Raw genomic sequence first — 19,611 nt, forward strand, 5'->3', positions numbered from 1 at the left:
CCTTAAGACAAATTTCACCTTTACAATATACATTTCCTTTACTTAACTACCTTCTACAACCTTGTATATTCATTCAAGTCTTGTCTTACATATTTCCACCCTGATTTTATGAAAAACAGCCATCTTACCTTGGAACAAAAAATTTTACAAACTCTTCCAATTTTAGTCAGCATTGACTATGAATTAACTTCCTTAAATCTTTTACTTCTTTCTGTTTCCTTTAAGTCTCATGTTCCTCATTTTGTTCCGTGAAGAAAAAGAAAACTATTCATTTCAATTTAGGCACAAACAATTCTTTTAGAAAGATGTTTGTAATAGTTCCTAGGCCAAAAACTTACATTTTTCATCATATTAAAGATTTAACACATATAATGCTAATTTTTTCATTAGTATACAGTAAACCTAGGAAGATTACACCCAACCTAAATAAAAGTGAAACAATGATAGGTTATGTGAGATATTGTCTTTTCCTCCCCCTCTACAGCAGGCTAAAACCTCTTTTTTTTTCTTTAGTAAAATTCTAAAGTTGTGAATAACCTTAAAAGCATACTGACTGCCAGTTTCTGGAATAATTCTGTTTAATTGGTTCAATTTCATATTACCATCCCGATGTATAAAGATATAAACTGAGCAAATAGGCAGGTACAAATAGCGTTAGACACAAAAACACAACACTCTACTTATGCTTCTCATTCTCTTACAAAATGTTTAATTGTAATATAACATTATTTTCAAAAGTTCCCTTTCAAGTCTATTTCTAATTAATCTACACTGTGACCATGCAGTTTTGCACAAGAATTTCTTCATTCTTTTTAGTTATTTACTTATAACCGGACTATTCTCAATGCTTTAAAATACAATCTACAACCTTTTCCTTTACTTCAGAGGCTTTGCTTATTTCTGCTTTCAACTTTGACAGACCTTGGATGAGTAACACTAATTCTAGTATATACTCCCTGAGGCCATTGAAGTCTCAAGGAAAACTGGTTTGTCTTATGACTTGCTACTTTTAGGATTCCTGATGCTCTAGGTGGGAAGTCCCCAACTCCCCAATTCTTGGAGATTATAGGACTCCAGCAGCCACTGGACTGGAAGAGTGGATGCCCAACTCTGAGGGCCAAGGAGTCCACCAAAGCAGCAATCACCTCAAAGTTCATTGGGTCCTTCTGGGCTCTTGCCCAGAGTAGATAAATTGGAGTTAACTTGGATAGTCATGAGAGAAAGCAGGGTTATTAACACCAGTTGAAGGACGAGAGACAGGGGTGTCTTAAATTTGTGGTCCCCCAAGCCATGGGGAGCAGAAGTTACCTTTGATAGAAATGGGGAGAGTAGAGTAGAGTGGTTACTATTACAAAGGTGAGGCTAGTCCTGAAATAACCATAAACAAAGATTAAGTTCAGTTTAGAATTACCATTGCTATAGCAAGCATACATAAGGGTGAGGTTAGACCTGAAGTAACCATAAACAAAGGTAAGTTAGTCTAAGATTACCATCACAATGGTAGGTCTAGGCTAAATCCACCCAATTATAGCAATTTCAGATATTATCCTTTTGCTGTTTTATAATATAAAGGCATATAGATAATGATCTTAACTCTTAGTTACAATTCCTAGTAAGTTTTTACTTCAGAACAAATTGGGCACTTTCATCTCTGCCTGTGCTAGATGCATATCCTTTTCTAGGTTTAATTTTCCTTCTAAGTGGTGCACAGAGGCCTTTGATGTTTGTTCTGCTTTGGTAGCCACCTGCAAGTCTCCTAATGGGCCATGTTATAGCTGCTGCTATCCGGCAGTCTTCCTTTTCCTTTTTTTAGTGCAGCTGCTCAGCTACCTGCTATAGCACAGCCAGCATACCTGTTCAAGTTTTTTGGGTGTCCCCATATTCTCTCAGAGGTCCCTGCTTGTCCAGGAGGGCAGCCACCCCTCCCCACATGGATACTATAGACCAACCCGGGATTTCCCCTGTGGATTCTCCTTTCCCTGAGCTCATGCCTGCTACTGCTGGTGGTCCTTTGGTCTCCTGGCTCATGGCTGGCAAGTTGTTCCAACCCAATCCTGAAGGGTATGACTTGTTGCAGCTGCAAGACCAAGAACACACTTGCTTCTGAGTTGAGCATAAGTTTATTGTGACTTAGGGATGGTAAAGGCTCTTCAGTGGTGACTGGTTAGAGAATAAAGATAGCACTCCTCAAAGAGATGAGAAAATGAAGGATGAAACAAGAGATTTCAGAACAAGGACATTCCATAGGGTATGAAACAGTTTCTGCTAGGTTCACATGAAATGTACATATGGGGTCTGGTGATGTTTTCACTACTCTCATAGGAAGGATGTTTACTAAGGACATTGACTGCTCTAGTTTATGATACCATCTATACATTCTTTCCCTTCCGGGGAGGGTTGTTAACCTTTAACTTATGTCTAGGTCACACAGGCAGCTATGTGGGGAGGGGGTCCCCGGGTCCCCACATTATGATTTTTTTTCAGCAGTATTTTGTAGTCTTCTGTGTATGAGTCCTTTCATCCTCGTTTGGAATTATTCCTAGATATTGTATTCTTTTAGTTGATGTTGTAAATGAATTTGTCTTCATGGTTTCATCTACAGATTCTTCATTACTATCATATAGAAACGTTACTGATTTTTGTGTGTTGATCTTATACTTTCTGAGAAGAAGGTTTTTCTGTGGGTTCTTAACTGTCTTTTCTTTTAGTGTCTTTGCTGCCACTTTCACTGAAAGTTTTTAGAATGGGGTAGTAACAGTGTGAAGAACAGAATGGTGGCTTGGGAACATTAAAAATCACTGTTTAATCAAGTATTATGAATGCCCATTGTAAATTGCTTTTGAAACCTTAGTGTTCATTTGAATCACCTGGGGATCTTTTAAAACGGAATATTCTGATTCAGTAGACCTAGGGCAGGGTCTGAGATTTTGCATTTCTAAAAAATTCTTAGGTGATGCCAATGCCACTGGTCTATGAGCCTGTGAATAGCTATGATCAGGAAAGGTTTGTTTAAAATAGGTATCCACTTTGGGCTTATAATTAACTGATTTCTGTATTGCTGGGTCAGCTGCTTTGTTAACATCGGACCAAATGACCTTCAGGATTTCTTTAAACCAGTTTTCTATGTTTTTTTGATAAAAAATTTTAAAAAGTCTTCATAGAACATTCTTTCTCACTAGAAGGAAGAAGAGCTGATAATTGAGTATGATTACCTGGAAATTTTGAGAAGTAACACCTGGAAGAATTTTACAAGAAGTATCTTAGACCATTCAGAACTCATATTATTCTTGATTGTCTTTTGACAGTAGCTAGTCTTTATAGTGAAATGCAGATGTTTTGGGAGAAGAAGGAAAGTATGCATTAGAAAGATGGACAGACACTGACCCATGATAGCCTTTATAATCTTGGTTTATAGTATTGACCAGGATAGAACTAAATCATTTTCTAAGTTACACTATGCTTAATTTTCTGCATTGAAAACATAGTCTTTTCATTGGAGATACTGGAATTCATGAGAAACTTTTCTGGACAAGGTTTTTATGCTAAGGAAATTTAATTTCACAATTTCCTTTCTTGGATATAACTGAAATCATGTAGTGTAAGAGACTAAGTCCCTAAATTTTATTTTTATTTAATAATTATTTAGTCATCCCTAATCAGAATGCAAGCCCCCCCCCCCCTTTCTGATAATATACTTGGGGTACATCAGCTAAGTTTAGTGAAGTGGACTGTAAATATATTTCCAAAACACATATAATCCTTTTTGAAAAATAGAGTGTATTAGAGGACTGTCATATTGTATATAAGTGCTGTATTAAGTAGATGACTGATTAAATTGTTACCTTTTATTTGTTTCAGTGTCCCTGAACGAGATTTCATTGCTAGTGGATACCACACAATTAAAGAGGTTTGGGTTATGGAAAAGTAAGAACGATGATCATAGTAAAAGAAATCATGCTATCCTTTTCCTCTGGGTCTCTTCAAGTTATCTTCAAGAGATTCAGACCCAACTGGAAAACTCTTTATTAAGCCAGCAATGTGAGTATAAAATGATTTCTAAATTTCAGTATAAATGAAAAAGTTTTGTAAATAGTTTTCTTTTTACCTAATTTAATATCCCATTGAATTAAAATTAATTTCATTGAATTAAAAATAATTTTATTTATTCACATGCATTTCTCCTGATAATTTCACTCACCTAACTGAAATTATTTTATGAAATAACAGGGATACCTTATCTTTTATTTACTTGCCATCTTTGGCTATCTTAATTATGAATTTCTTGTCATTGTTTCATAATGAACAATGACAGAGCTAATCAGTGGCAAAGTTAATTGGAATATAGGAATCTATACCTTCAACATTTTCTGTAGTTTCTGAAAAAGAAACTCAGTTTGCTTGTGTGTTATTCTTTTTTTTTTTTTTTTTTAATTTTTTTATTTTTTATTGACTTTGTAATAATATTACATTAAAAATATATATGTGAGGTCCCATTCAACCCCACCCCCCCCACCCCCCTCTCCCCCCCCCCCAACAACACTCGTTCCCATCATCATGTGTGTGTTATTCTTTAAGATTGGATTGAATAAGTTTTTGTGTACTTTTATAACACATCTGTATATGTGGATCAGGATATTCTTCAATTTTGTTTAATTTCCAACTCCTATAGGAATCTGGTTTAGAATTAGATAAATCAAATTAATAGTAAAGGTCTTTCCTACCTCTTTGGTCTCCCTACTTTTTTCCTCCTACTCCTTTTCAGAGTGAAGAGTGAAGATGTCTTTTGAGACCATTGAGAATATGCTTGGTTAAAGACATGAGTCATTTATTATAAACGTAATCATTTGCATCTATGTTCATAATGATTTTGAAAGAGGGCTTTGATTGGAATACTTTCTTAATTGATAGATTTGATATGTGGAGGAGGCTAGAAAAAAATAATTAACTGCTTATCATCATTCATCCATCCGTCCTTCCATATATTCATTGGCAAATGTTTACTGGGTGCCTGTTAAGTGCCAGATACTAGAGAGAGAGTAATTATAATAATACCATATATAATAATACCGTATATACCATATATACCATATATACCATATATAATAATACCATTGCAGAGTTTTCATTCTAATATTGTAGAATAGTACAATAGTAGAAATGAAAATTGTGAGTTTTGGTTAAAGGTTACTAATGGCCTGTTTTAGGATTTTAATTTGCCTGGGTCATTTCTTAACATACAAAATACTTTGTTGTTTTCTCTACCGATCTTAATTTATAAGCCTCTTGAAAAACAGTACTATCATTAAAAATTGGTTTCTCTTTTTCTTTTATAGCAAAATACAGTGAATTCATTTTCCTTGAGCTACACAATCCAATTTCACAAAGAGAAGAATTGAAATTAAAAGATATTATGAAAGAAATAAGTATGACCAGTGGAGAATTAGAGCTTTCTTACCCATTGTCTTGGGCTCAGGCACTTCCTTTATTTCAGAACCTTTCTTCAAAAGAAAGTTCTTTTATTCATTATTACTATTCTTCAACTTGTTCTTTCCCTGCTGCTACTGAAGACATTAAGGGGAAATCAATATCTCAGGTTAGCATATTATTATTATAATTTGGAGGAGGTTGGGTAAATTTTTTTCATTGAGATTAGGCTGCTTTCAAAATGCTATATTTTGTTGAATAGGCACAAGAATCAAACTGAAAGAGCTTCCAATACCAAAACAAAGAGTTTGAACAAAATCAGTAATGATAGATGAGATTATGTCCAAGGAATAAAATAATATCCATGACTCTATATAAATGAATGAACAAATGAATGAATGAATAAATAATAAGTGGGGAATAAGGAACAAGTTTTTCTTAGAGAAAAATTCCAGTTACTATAAAAGGAACAAGGGAAATATAAAACCATCAGGGAACAACAGTAATAATTTTTGCAGGTAAGATCCAGAGATGGATGCTAAATTTAATGGGGGAAAACTAAGGAGAAACAGGATATTTGCATAGTCTGAATGGAAAGTACTGATTTTACAGTAGAGTTTTAAAAGTAGAACTTTATCTTGGCAGACACCACCTTAATGAAGTGATCTAAGTTAACACCACTGGTACTAAGATGTATGAGCATAATGGTATCATGCACTGAAGATAGATACATCACTTCTGTGGTATTATTTCTAATAACATATAACCTAAGTCTAATCATGAAAAAGTCAGACAAATCCAGTTACAAAATAACTGACCCAGTACTCTTCAAATGTATCAGCGTCATGAAAGACAAGGAAAGACTCAGGAATTGTAGGGTCCTAGAACAGAAAAAAATATTACTAGAAAAACTAGTGAGACCATTAAAGCCAGTAGTTTAGTTAATAGTTTTGTAATGATGCTAATTTCTTATATCATACTGTGGTTACATAAGGTGTTAATGTCAGGAAAAGCTGGGTGATGTTGGTGTGTTTTTCACAGCTGTTTTTTAAGTCTAAAATTGTACTGAAACAATAGTAAGTTAAAAATGGCTATTTTATAGAAGGTTGGTAATATATGTATAGCTATTATATCGTGCCAGATACTTCCAAAAAGTAAAGGGTTTATTAAGTATGTTATGGCATATGTGTACAAACATACATATATATGTACATATATATGTCACACACATATATTCTTATATATGTATGTATATATACTACATACACTACATATATTTGTTTAGTATATATATTATGCATAGTGTGAAATTTTTAGTCATTATAAATATAAATCTGTATTCTACTTTTCCATTTAATAAAAGAATATGTATTTATTTACTATAAGCTCTTTCAGTATCTTTTAATCTTAAATTTTTTTTCCTTCTACTTTTCACCTCTTCTGTTAATTTTGAACTGCAAAGGTTTTCAAATTCTTCCTTAATTTTAGAGCATAGATTTGGAAATAATACTTCAAGTTAATCTTTGACCATTGTATATGTGGTGTCTCCTGAATAAAAATGTTATTTTAAGTAGGTTATATTTTTATAGAAATTCTAAATGTATCGATATAACTAGTTAATATGGATTTCTTTTAGTCACTATGTTTTCTCATAAGTCTAGGTTTTGACTTTGTGCTTTTGAGAGTTAATATGTTTGTATTTAAGTGTCTAAGGGGGCCTTTTCCCTTGCCATTTTCTGTCAGTTTTCAAATATAGATGCTGCAAAGCCTACTTATACCTTCCTGCAGAAGCAAAGTAGTGGTTGCTACTCACTTTCTATTACATCTAATCCAGATGAAGAATGGCGAGAAGTCAGGCACACTGGACCTGTTCAGAAGTATGTATTGGGTCATAGCCTACTTGTAATTGGTAGGCATGTTAGTAGCTTTCTTTCATGTTGCTGGTTTTTAGTAGTTTACCATCTGAAATTATGTCAATAATGGACATCATTTCTAGAAATTGGTGTTTTGCTTTTTAAAAAATTTATGAGGGAGTTTAAGAAAAACCTTATTAAGAGAACATTAGGAGCCATTTCATTTAGTTTTATGTAATCAAGAAACAAATGTCTTATTTGGTAAAATTAAAATATTGAAAATATTTGAAAGGGCCGATACAGTTTCGAAGATTATATATTCTATCTCTGAATATATGATAGGAAATGAAATTGCTTACTTAATAAAGTTTGCCTTAATAAAAGGTACTTTGGAGTTTATCAGAATTTCCCTTTTTAAAGTTCTTTCTTTGTTCATGTTTTATATTTTGAAGGTGTTCTCATGATGATAAGGCAAATTGAGAAGCCATGCATACGAAAGCAATTTCTATTCTTCCCTTCTTATTTATATATTAAAAGCAAATAACAGCACAGGAAAGGAAAATAGCCAATAAAATAGAAACTGTTACATTAGCATTTAGAATTTTCAGATTTCCTTGTTTGATTTTGGTATGTTGATACCAAGACTAAATGAGTTATAATGTCTCTTATCTTATTGAATCTTTCTGCTTTAAGAATACATATTATACTTTTACTGATTTCTACATTTGTTCAAGTACTACCCTGTCTATTTAAAGATTATCTCCAGGAATTCACAACTGGCCTTATTTTTAAGTTTTAAGGGAAGGTGCCTGAAGAAAGAAGCCTACTACTTGTCAACTCCTCTCTGCTGCTTACTCCTTGTGATCTACTTATTTGTTTCCTTTACATTCTCTTAAGTTTTACATTGTAAACACTTGCCTCCTTGTGCTCCCATGTTATTTTTTTTATTGCCTAGCTGCTGGTATAAACTAGCCACCAGGAGAAAAGAATTGTTTTTTTTTTTTTTTTTTACTACTGGCTCTTCTGAATAGAAAGAAACATGTTTCCAGTATTCAAACTTAGAATTGGAAAGTAGAGCATAGGAGAATCTTATGTTTTATTACATCAGCTTGTTGAAAGTTAAAAAATTATGCAGGAGAGAGATTCTCAATAATACTGTAACTGATGGTGAGGTATAACCTACTGATAAGACAGATATTTAGAATAGCTCACATGGAAAGGACTGGAAGGGAAAAGATGATAGTCAGTGGGAGTACTCTTGTTAAAATGAAGGAAAATTTAATTCCTTGTCTCCTATGAAATATTTTTCTGCTATATAGATTTTAGTTATAGAAAACATGCTCTGTAACAAAGATCTTTGATACAAGAATTTTCAATTACAGTATATTTCAACTTTATTTTTATTGTTTAAGGTTGATTGTATATCCTCCACCACCTACTAAAGGGGGATTAGGAGTAACCAGTGAAGATCTGGAGTGCTTAGAAGAAGGAGAGTTTCTTAACGACGTAATCATAGATTTCTACCTTAAGTACGTATAATGATAAATGATCTCATTTGTTTTACAGATTTTGCTGTGAAACTTAAAATAAATGTTTTAAACAAAAGTAAGCTTCGAAATTTTCAGATTTGGAAAATTTTTGCTTATCAAAATTTTCCAAAGTTGACTAATTCATTTTCATTCCTTTATTTCCCATAGATACTGTATATATTTTGAAGACCTGGTTTTTTTTTTCTCCATTATAAAAATATTTATATTTCTTTGACAACTGCATTATTGTGGCAAAGGAAGTATTTACATAATTACAAATCACTTGGGAATTTGAATAGAAACTACTTTCTTCAGTTGTCTATTTTATCTTTAAGCACTAATAAGAGTTAACTCATTTAAAAAATCCATCACTATTTCATTAAAAAATATTTTTCAACTTTTTTATACCCAAAACTGAAGAAGTAGATATGAAGGAGTTTAAAACTTTTGGGCAAGGGAAACTTGTTTTTAGTCCTCATCTTGTATGTATCTATAGATAAATACTACATTTATTCCAATCACTGAGGCTCTAAATCTCATATTTTCATTTATTCTTTTTTTAACTTGAGAAGTTGTGAGTTAACAAAACAATCATGCATACCACACAGGACTCCCATACATTGCCCACCACCACCACCTTACATTGTTGTAAACATTTGTTACAAATGAGGAAAGAACGTCCTCCTATTACAGCTATCTATAGTTCATAGCTTGTATTTGGTGTGTTTTCCCATAATCCATCCTATTATTAGCACCATGTATTAGTGTATATTTGTCAGGTTCATAAGAGAATGGCCTCTTATTTGTACTGTTAACCATAATCCACCATTCACTGTGGGGTTCACTGCATTGTACAGTCCACCAACAGTGTATACTCAGCGGCTCTTAGTATCATCAGAGTTGTGCTGTCACCATCGCAGTCCATTTCAGAATTTTTTCATTGCTCCAAAACCAAAATCCCATACCCTCTTATATTGGCCTTATTATTGACCCTTAGCATTGATATAATTCTTTGTCATTGCTGTAAAACTATTACAATATTACTGTTAACTGTAGTCTATATGTTACATTTGTTATATATTTCCCATGTATCTCCATATTCTTAACACCTTGTAATACAGGAACACTCCTGCATTTGTACTCTTAACCATGATCATCATCCGCCCCTGAAATCACCATGTTATACAGTCCCTAAATTATCCTCTTGCTTTCTTTCAGTTGACATTAATTTATAAATCAGTACTGTTGACTTTACTCACTGTAATGTGTTACCATCAACTCTAACCATTTCCCCACATTTATAATACCCTTTATTATACATTCTACATACATTCAGCATCATTTCCGCTTTTCATTCTATTCATTCTATCTCCTAGTAAACTATTCTGTAGAGTTTACAACCAAGAGTTTACTAATCGTATTTAGTTCATTTTAGTGAGACCATATAATATTTGTCCTTTTGTGTCTGGCTTATTTCACTCAGCATAGTGTCCTCAGGGCTCATCCATGTTGTCATGTGCATCCTGACTTCATTTTTTTCTACAGCTGAATGGTATTCCATGTATATGTGTGTGTGTATGTATATATATATATATATGATATATATGATATATATGATGCTTTGTTTATCCATTCATTGGTTGATGGACACTTGGGTTGTTTCCATCTTTTAGCAATTGTGAATAATGCTGCTATGAACATCACTGTGCAAATGTCTGTTCACGTCCTTGCTGTTAGTTCTTCTGCATATAGTCCTGGTAGCGGGATTGCCAGATCTTATGGCAATTCTATATTTGGCTTCCTGAGGAACCACCAAACTGTCTTCCACAGAGGCTGTACCATTTTAAATTCCCACTAACAGTGAAGGAGTGTTCCTATTTCCCCACATCCTCTCCAGCACTGTGGTTTTCTGTTTTTTTAAAAAGTTGATTTATATTTATATTTTATATGAATGGAATCATACAATATATGTTATACAGTATATTTAGTTCATAGTAATGCAGTCATACAGTATATGTCCTTTTGTGGCTGGCTTGCTTCTCTCAACATAATGTCCTCCAGGTTCATCCATGTTGTCATATGCTCCATGACTTCATTTTCTTACAGCTGCATAATGTTCCATTGTGTGAATACACCACAGTTTGTTTATCCATTCATTGGTTGATGGACTCCTTGGCTGTTTCCAGCTTTTGGCAGTCATGAATAATGTTGCTGTGAACATCAGTGTGCAGATCTGCTCTCAGTTCTTACATATCCAGTTCTTATATACCCAGTAGTGGTATTGCAGGGTCATGTGGCAATTCTATATTCAACTTCTTTAGGAGCTGCCAAACAGTCCTCCACAGTGCATTCCCACCAACAGTGAATAAGTGTTCCTCTCTCCACATTCTCTCCAACACTTACAGTTCTGTCTTTTTTATAGTGACCATTCTAATAGGTGTGGATATTAAAGTCTTATCAGTCTTGTGATTTCCAAATATTTACTCCAATTGAGTTGGCTACCTTTCCACCCTTTGACAAAGCCCTTGAGCTGCAGAAGTGTTTAATTTATCTAGGTTTTCTTTTGTTGGATGTGCTTTGGGTGAATGGTCTCCAAAACCACCAACAACCCAAAGATCTTTAAGATGTTTCCCTTCAACTTCTTCTAGTAGTTATATGGTCCTGGCTTTTACATTTAGGTTATTGATCCATTTTGAGTTGATTCTTGTATAGGGAGCTAGATAGGAGTTCTCTTTCAATCCAGTTCTGCCAGCACCATTTGTTGAAAAGACTATTTTGCCCCATTAACATGGACTTGGTAGTTTTGTCAAAAACCTGTTGACTGTAAAGGTGTGGGTTTGTTTCTGGATGTATTAGTCATCCAAAAGGGAGTGCTGATTCGAAGTACCAGAAATCTTTTGGTTTTTGTAAAGGGTATTTTTTTGGGGGGTGGAAGCTTACCCCAAAGGCCCTAAAGAATCCAAAAGGTTGGCTCGAAGGGAAGGCAATGCAAAACTTTACGAAATAAAAGAATAGAGAGAAAGACACAAGAGAGGAGATAAAGATGGGACCAGGGGACTCAGCTTCTGGAACTGAGAGCTTTGACCCTAGTTTCCACCTTGTATTTATTGGAAACTACCAAGCAGCTGTTTGCTATTAGAATTGCAACATCATCTACAATAATAGGGAACAACTGCAACATCTGACAACTGCAACATACACAATAGCACAGGTGTAACATTTACAATAAAGAACAGGTAAGCCAGTTTCCCACAACATAGTTACTCACTAAATTCTTTTGCCATGTGTTGAAGCAAGATGGTGGGTGATGTCTGTGAGGGTGTAGCTTTCCTCTTCCTCTTAAGGTTCTGTGGGCCCAGCTTTTTCTATCTCAGCTATAGGCTGGAGGTTCTCATTTCTTTCTGGGTTCAGCTGTTCTGTTCTCTTCACAAGGTCAGCTGTAGAATATCAGGCTCGTCTCTCTCTTCCTGGGACCTCCGCCATGTCTATGGAGCTCTCTCTCTTCCTCTCTGTTCTTCTCTGTGTATCTACTTCCATACTCTTGAATTAGCATCCAGTTTATATAGCCCAAGAAGGGGGTGGGGACTCAACCCTGCACACACTAATGACATGGTCAAATCGAAACCATAATCTTGACTTAATAAAGTAAAAATGAAACCTCTGAATTTAATACAATCAAAGGGGTATCACACCCAGAGGAAGAGACCAGTTCACAAGCATAATTAGTATCTCCTTTTGGAATTCATAAATAATGTCAGACTGCAACACAGGACTCTCAGTTCTCTTCCACTGATCAATATGTCTATCTTTATGCCAGTAACATCATCTTTTGACAACTGTAGCATGTAATATGTTTCAAGGTCACACAGTGAAATTGCTCCCATGTTGCTCTTCTTCAGAATGCTTTTGGCTATTTGGGTGCACTATCCCTTCCAATTGAATTTGGTAATTGCCTCTTCTATTTCTGTAAAGTAGGCTGTTGGAATTTTGATGGGTATTGTATTGAATCTGTAATCAGTTTGGGTATGATATTTAATCTTCCAATCCATAAACATGGAATGTCTTTCCATTTGTTTAGGTTTTCATTGATTTTTTTTTAGCATTGTTTTTTAGCTTTCTGCACATAGGTCCTGTACTTCTTTGTTTAAATTGAGTCCTAGGTATTTGAGTGTTTTTGTTGCTATTGTAAGTGGATATCTACCTCGGATTGTTCAATACTAGTGTACAAAACATTGCTAATTTTTACATGTGGATCTTGTATCCTCTTACTTTTTTGAACTCATTTATTAGCTGAAGTAGTTTCGTGTAGACATTTCAGAATTTTCTAAATATAGGATCATGCCATCTGCAAGTAGTGAGAGTTTTACTTCCTCTTTTCCTATTTGGATGCCTTTAATTTTTTTTTCTCATCTAATTGTTCTAGCTAGAACTTCTAGTACAATGTTCAATAACAGTGGTGACAGTTGTATCCTTGTCTTATTCCTGATCTTAGAGGGAGAGCTTTCAACCTTTTCCCATTGATTATGATGTTGGCTGTGGGGTTTTCAATATGACTTATATCATACTGAGGAGTTTTTCTTCTATTCCTATCTTTTGAAGAGTTTTTATGAAGACAGGATTCTGAATTTTGTCAGATTCTGTTTTTTGTGTCAATTGAGATGATCATGTGGTTTTTTCCCTTCAACTTGTTAATATGGTATCTTAAGTTGATTGATTTTCTTATGTTTAACCAGCCTTGCATAACAGGAATAAATCCAACTTGATCAAGATGTATTAGTCTCTCGATGTGCTGTTGGATTCAGTTTGCAAGTGTTTTGTTAAGAATTTTTGCATCTGTGTTCATTAGAGGGATTGGTTTGTAATTTTCATTTCTTGTAGAGTCTTTTTTTTCTTCTTTTTTATTTAAAGATTTATTTATTTCTCTCCCCTTCCCCCCTGCCCTGTTCTGGTTGTCTGTTCTCTGTGTCTCTTTGCTGCATTGCCTTCTTTGTCCGCTTCTGTTGTTGTCAGCGGCACAGAAATCTGTGTTTCTTTTTTGTTGCGTCATCTTGTTGTATCAGCTCTCCGTGTGTGCGGCGCCACTCCTGGGCAGGCTGAACTTTCTTCCGCACTGGGCGGCTCTCCTTATGGGGTGCACTCCTTGCGCATGGGGCTCCCCTACACGGGGGACACCCCTGCGTGGCACGGCACTCCTTGCATGCATCAGCACTGCGCATGGGCCAGCTCCACAGGGTCAAGGAGGCCCGGGGTTTGAACTGCGGACCTCCCATGTGGTAGACGGATGCCTTAACCTCTGGACCAAGTCCACTTCCTTTCTTGTAAAGTCTTTATCTGATTTTGGTATTAGGGTGATGCTGGCTTCATAAAATGTGCTGGGTAATTTTCCATCCTTTTCAATTTTTTTGGAAGAGTTTAAACAGGATTGGTGTTAATTCTTTTCTAAATGCTTGGTAGAATTCACCTGTGAAGCCATCTGGTCCTGGACTTTTCCTTGTTGGGAGATTTTTGATAATGGATTCAATATCTTTAAATGTGATTGGTTTGTTAAGCCCTTGTATTTCTTGTAGTGTCAGTTTCGGTTGTTTGTGCACTTAGGAATTTGTCCATTTCATCTAGGTTGTCTAGTTTGTTGGCATACGGTTTCTCATAATATCCTCTTATGAGCCTTTATATTTCTGTGGGGCCAGTTGTAACTCCCCCGTGGCCCATTAATATCTGATTATATTTATTTGCATCTTCTCTCTTTTTTTTCTTTGTAAGTCTAGCTAGGGGGTTGTCAATTTTATTGATCTCAAAGAACTAGCTTTTGCTTTAGTTGATTTTCTCTGTTGTATTTTTGTTCTCAATTTCATTTATTTCTGCTCTATGTTTATTATTTCTTTCCTTCTGCTTGCTTTGGGATTGGTTTGCTGTTCTTTTTCCAATTTCTGTAATAGTTCAGTTAAATCTTTGAGTTTAGCACTTCTTTTATAATATAGGCTATAAATTTCCCTCTCAAATTTGCCTTCACTGTATTACTTAAGTTTTTATAAGTTGTGTTCTCATTTTCATTGTCTCAATATGTGACAGTTTTATATTATTTATTAACTCAAAAAAGAGATACTGATTATGTTTGTAAATTGATCTGTTCTTCTAGGCATAATGCACTTTGATTGATTTAAATTCAAAGGCTTTATATTTACTTGATTAGGTCAAGATTAGGGCTTTGATTTGACCACATCATTACGGTGTGCAAGATCAAGTCCCTGCCCCCTTGGTAGGCTGTTAAAACAGACTCTCACATGGAAGTAGATGTACAGAGAAGATCCACAGAGGATCCTGTGGCTCTAGGAAGAGAGAGAAGCCTGGTAATTTACTGCTGACCTTGTGAAGAAAACAGAGCAACTGAGCCTGGAAAGAAATAGACCTGGGAGAGGAGACTAGCCCTAGGTAGCCTACAGCTGAGTTCAGAAGAAGCTGGGACCATGGATCCTTACAAGGAAAGAGGAAGAATGACCTCTTGCAGACAGCCCCCATCATATTGCATATAACACACGGCAACAGACTTTGGGTGAGAAAGTACCTCTTATGGTATCTTGAGTTGAAGTCTTTAGGGCCTTGTGACTGTAAGCTTCTATCCCAACTAAATACCCTTTATAAAAGTCAAGAGATTTCTGGTACTTTGCATCAGCACCCCTTTTGGCTAATACAAAATATATTTACTGATTTCACTTGCAATTATTTCTTTGACCCACTGAATATTTATGAATGTGTTTTTAGCCTCCACACATTTGTGAATTTACCTTTTTCCTGTCCATTATTGATTTCCAGTTTCATTCCATTATGATCTGAGTAGGTGCTTCGTTTACTTTCAATCTTTTTTTATTTATTGAGAGTTGCCTTGTGATCTAACATGTGATCTATGCTGGAGAAAGATCCATGGGAACTTGAATAGAATGTATAACCTGCTGAATTTGGATGCGATGTTCTGTATGTGTCTGTTAGGTCTAACTTGGCTATCATATTGTTCATGTTCTCTTTTCTTGTTGATCTTCTGTTTAGTTTTTTAATCCATTGATGTGAGTGATATGTTGAAGTCTTCAACGATTATTGTAGAGATGTCTATTTCTCCTTTTAGTTTTGCCAGAATTTGTTTCACATATTTAGGGGAACCCTGAATAGGGGCATAGATAATTTATGACTTAGATCTTCCTGATTGATTTTCCCTTTCATTAAGATATAATGGTCTTCTGTATCTCTGATAAGTTTTTTGCACTTAAAGTATATTTTGTCTGATATTAGTATAGCAAACCCTGCTTTTTTTTGATTACTATTTGAGTGGAGTATCTTTTTCCAACCTTTCACTTTCAGCCAGTTTGTATCCCTGGGTCTAAATCGAGTCTCCTATGCAGCATATGAATAGCTCATCTTTTATTTAATCCATTCTGTCAGCCTGTATCTTTTGATTGGGGAGTTTAATCCACTCACGTTCAGTGATATTATTGTAAGTGCATTATTTACTTCCACCATTGTACTGCTTGGTTTTTATATGCCATATCTCATTTTCTTCTGTCTTTTTACTCTTTTGGTTATCCTTTCTGCTATTCTTTATGCAATACTCTCTTGCAGGCTTCTCTCTCCTGTCCTTTTCTTGTAGGCTATAAGGCTTCCTTTAATATTTCCTGCAATGGTAGATTCTTTTTCATGAACTCTCTGTTTCTGTATGTTTGTCAATATTTTACACTCACCTGAATATTTGAAGGACAGTTTTGCTGGATAAAGTATTCTCGACTGGCAAGTTTTCTCTTTCAGTATCCTAATTGTATCATACCACTGTATCTCACCTCCATGATTTCTTTCTTTCTTTCTTTTTTTTTTTTTGTGAGACATATATTACAAATTATGAAAGAATATCATCAAAATCTTGCTACTAACTATAGTCACTATCTCACATTGGCAGTATTTCCCCCCTCCCAACCCACCCTATTATTATTATTTTTGGCATTTTTATTTTTCCAAATTCTACTCAATTTATTCATTTTTTAAAAAATATTACATTCAAAAAATATGAAGTCCCCATTCACCCCCACTGCCCCCACCCCACCACTTCCCCCATAGTAACACTCTCCCCCATCATCATGACTTATCCATTGCATCTGGTGAGTACATCTCTGGGCATCGCTGCACCCCACGTCCTGTGGTCCACACCATACATAGCCCACACTCTCCCACCTTCCATCCAGTGGGCCATGGGAAGACATACAATGTCTGGCAGTTGTCCCTGGAGCACCACCCAGGACAACTCCAAGTCTGGAAAATGCCTCCATATCTCATCTCTTCCTCCCATTCCCCGCACCCAGCAGCCACCATGGCCACTTTTTCCACACCAATGCCACATTTTCTCGATTATTAACCACAATAGTTCATGAATAGGATATCATTAAGTCCAATCTAATCTTTACTATATTCCTCCTTCCTGTGGACCTTGGCTTGGTTGTGTCCATTCCACATCTATGTCAAGAGGGGGTTTAGATCACATGGATACTGGATGCAATCCTCCTGCTTTCAGTCGTAGGCACTCTAGGCTCCATGGTGTGGTGGTTGACATTCTTCAACTTCATGTTAGCTGAGTGGGGTAAGTCCAATAAATCAGAGTGTAGAAGCTGAAGTCTGTTGAGGCTGAGGGCCTGGCTATCATATTGTCAGTCTAGAGATTCAGATCCCCTAGATATATCGTAAACCCCAGCACCAACTACAATTCCAGTAAAGTAGCATGAAAGGCTTGCGAAAAGAGATCCCATCTGAGTCCAGCTCCATCACACAGAAACACCAGCTCCAAAGAAGGGCCAGCTGACATGGCAGTGAACCCCATCTGCCATGACCATAGAACCTGTGGGTCTCTTTAGCCCTCAAAAGGACCAATACTTGGGGGTATCTACTTTATCTGTCTCTGAGACTCTGCTCAGGTGTGCATAAGGGCAATCCTTCTGACAACCTCCAGACTCTTTTTTAGAGACTCATAGCCATATGACCTCATTTGTCCTTTCCATTTCCCCCATACTTTAGGTCAAACAGCAGTTTTAACTCCTGTTATTATATGTAGACAGGGATATTCTGCTGGTCTGCATTGCACCTTTAATTCAAGGTCATTTTCTAGTTACGTCATCAGCTGGTACTTGGTAGTGATCCCTTGGTGCCAGGGAGGCTCATCCCTGCGTGTCATGTCCCACGCTGGGGGGAAGGCATTGCATGTACATGCTGAGTTTGGCTTCGAGACTGGCCACATTTGAGTAACACAGAGGCTGTCAGGAGGGAACTCTTAGGCACAGTGCTGCTCTAGGCCTTGTTCTTATTTCAGGTGCATAGGCCCACAAGCATAGTCATTAGTATCAGGGGCTCACATTTGAACCCTCATTCCTTCCTGGTCCTTACCATTGCACCTGGGGGACTGCTGCTGCTCCCCTAGGGACCACGACAGAGCCCCCCCCGACCAGGAACCCAGTACCCCCCCCAGCTGTTGTTTTTAATTGTTTCCACTATGAGTATATCCTACCATTTCCATGCACCCTGGACACATGCCCTGTATAACTCACTGTCAACCATACATCGCCTGTCAATAACATCCCATACCAGTATTCCTCCACTGCCATTGTTGAACCACTCTGTGATCCAAATCTTCCTGAAAAGTGAAGCCCAATATAATGCCAGGTTCCCTTAATAGTAAAATGGAATATAGCGATGAGTTTAAAGGTTAGATATAGAATACATATTGATTTGGAAAAATTCTACATCCTATCTTTTTCTTTTCTTATTTCCTAATTATTGAGCTTCTCTTCACAAGAGCCTTAGATCACAGTAATTCATCTATACGATATACAGTACTCCCACTTATCCATTATAAAACTTTTTCCCTTCCACAGCGATAATCTTTTAACTTATTCATATCATATTTACTGAAACTGATGTACAGATATTGAGACAATAGCTTTCAAACAAGGTAACATTTGTGTTTACATTGTGGTTCATACTTTAGGCTATACAGTTTTCTAAGTTTTTTAGTTATCCTATGTTTTACATTATGGTTTACCTTATTAGTCTGTTGTCCCCTATGTTTTTGGTGTAATATTACATGGTTTATATCCATCCTTGTGTACTCTCGTGAAACACTTCTTTTGCCCTCACATTTACTTTGGTTCCATCTATTCAATATCTATTTCCCCCTCCCCTTGGGCCCCACAGTGACAGTCAATCTTCATTTCTTGAGGAGCCATGTTCGGCGATACTTGCGACATTGTTGAGGGCTTGACTTGCTCAACTGCCCTAATGCCCTGGGAGCCACCCTTTCTCTTGAGAGATACAGTTCCCTCTATTTGATGGCATTAGTCCTCCCCAGGATGTGGGTCTACCTTCACTCTCATTATATGGGTCTACCTTCACTCTCATTATATGGGTCTCTACCCAATGGTATAACCCACTCTGGCAAAATGAGCATTCATATATTCCCTAGGAGTCTGTCCTACATCAGATTATCCCCTTTGAGTATCTTAAACAGGTAACTTTCCTAATTATATTTTGAAAAGGTTTTCTCAGCATTTTACTTTCAACCGACACCTGACAATCTCCTATGTTCGTATGTTGCCCCTCCCTACCCCCAATTTCTTGGGCAATATTACCCATCCGCCCATCCCTAGCCCCCCTCAAACCCGCAAAGTCCCACCCAAAGGTAACTCTATGCCCCCATTTTATCTCTTCCTTGTGCACATACTTACCGCTAGCTTATTATAGATTTCACCCATGTAGATGTCAGCTTACATCCTTCCTCTACC

At 36.2% G+C, this 19,611-nt stretch overlaps 1 protein-coding gene across 10 annotated transcripts in view; it reads left to right on the top strand.

Moving 5' to 3' along the window:
- The window catches only part of SENP7 (SUMO specific peptidase 7), a 222,365-nt gene that overhangs the window by 160,253 nt on the left and 42,501 nt on the right, over nucleotides 1-19,611 (top strand). For all 10 annotated transcript variants that reach the window (XM_058295925.1, XM_071214857.1, XM_058295924.1 and 7 more), the window contains 4 exons: nucleotides 3,859-4,038; nucleotides 5,334-5,593; nucleotides 7,168-7,301; nucleotides 8,690-8,806. In XM_058295925.1, coding sequence (XP_058151908.1) covers nucleotides 3,859-4,038; nucleotides 5,334-5,593; nucleotides 7,168-7,301; nucleotides 8,690-8,806 — 691 coding nt within the window. The remainder of the gene's footprint in view (nucleotides 1-3,858; nucleotides 4,039-5,333; nucleotides 5,594-7,167; nucleotides 7,302-8,689; nucleotides 8,807-19,611) is intronic.

This window comes from Dasypus novemcinctus, chromosome 4 (assembly GCF_030445035.2).
Source record: "Dasypus novemcinctus isolate mDasNov1 chromosome 4, mDasNov1.1.hap2, whole genome shotgun sequence".
NCBI lineage: Eukaryota > Metazoa > Chordata > Mammalia > Cingulata > Dasypodidae > Dasypus > Dasypus novemcinctus.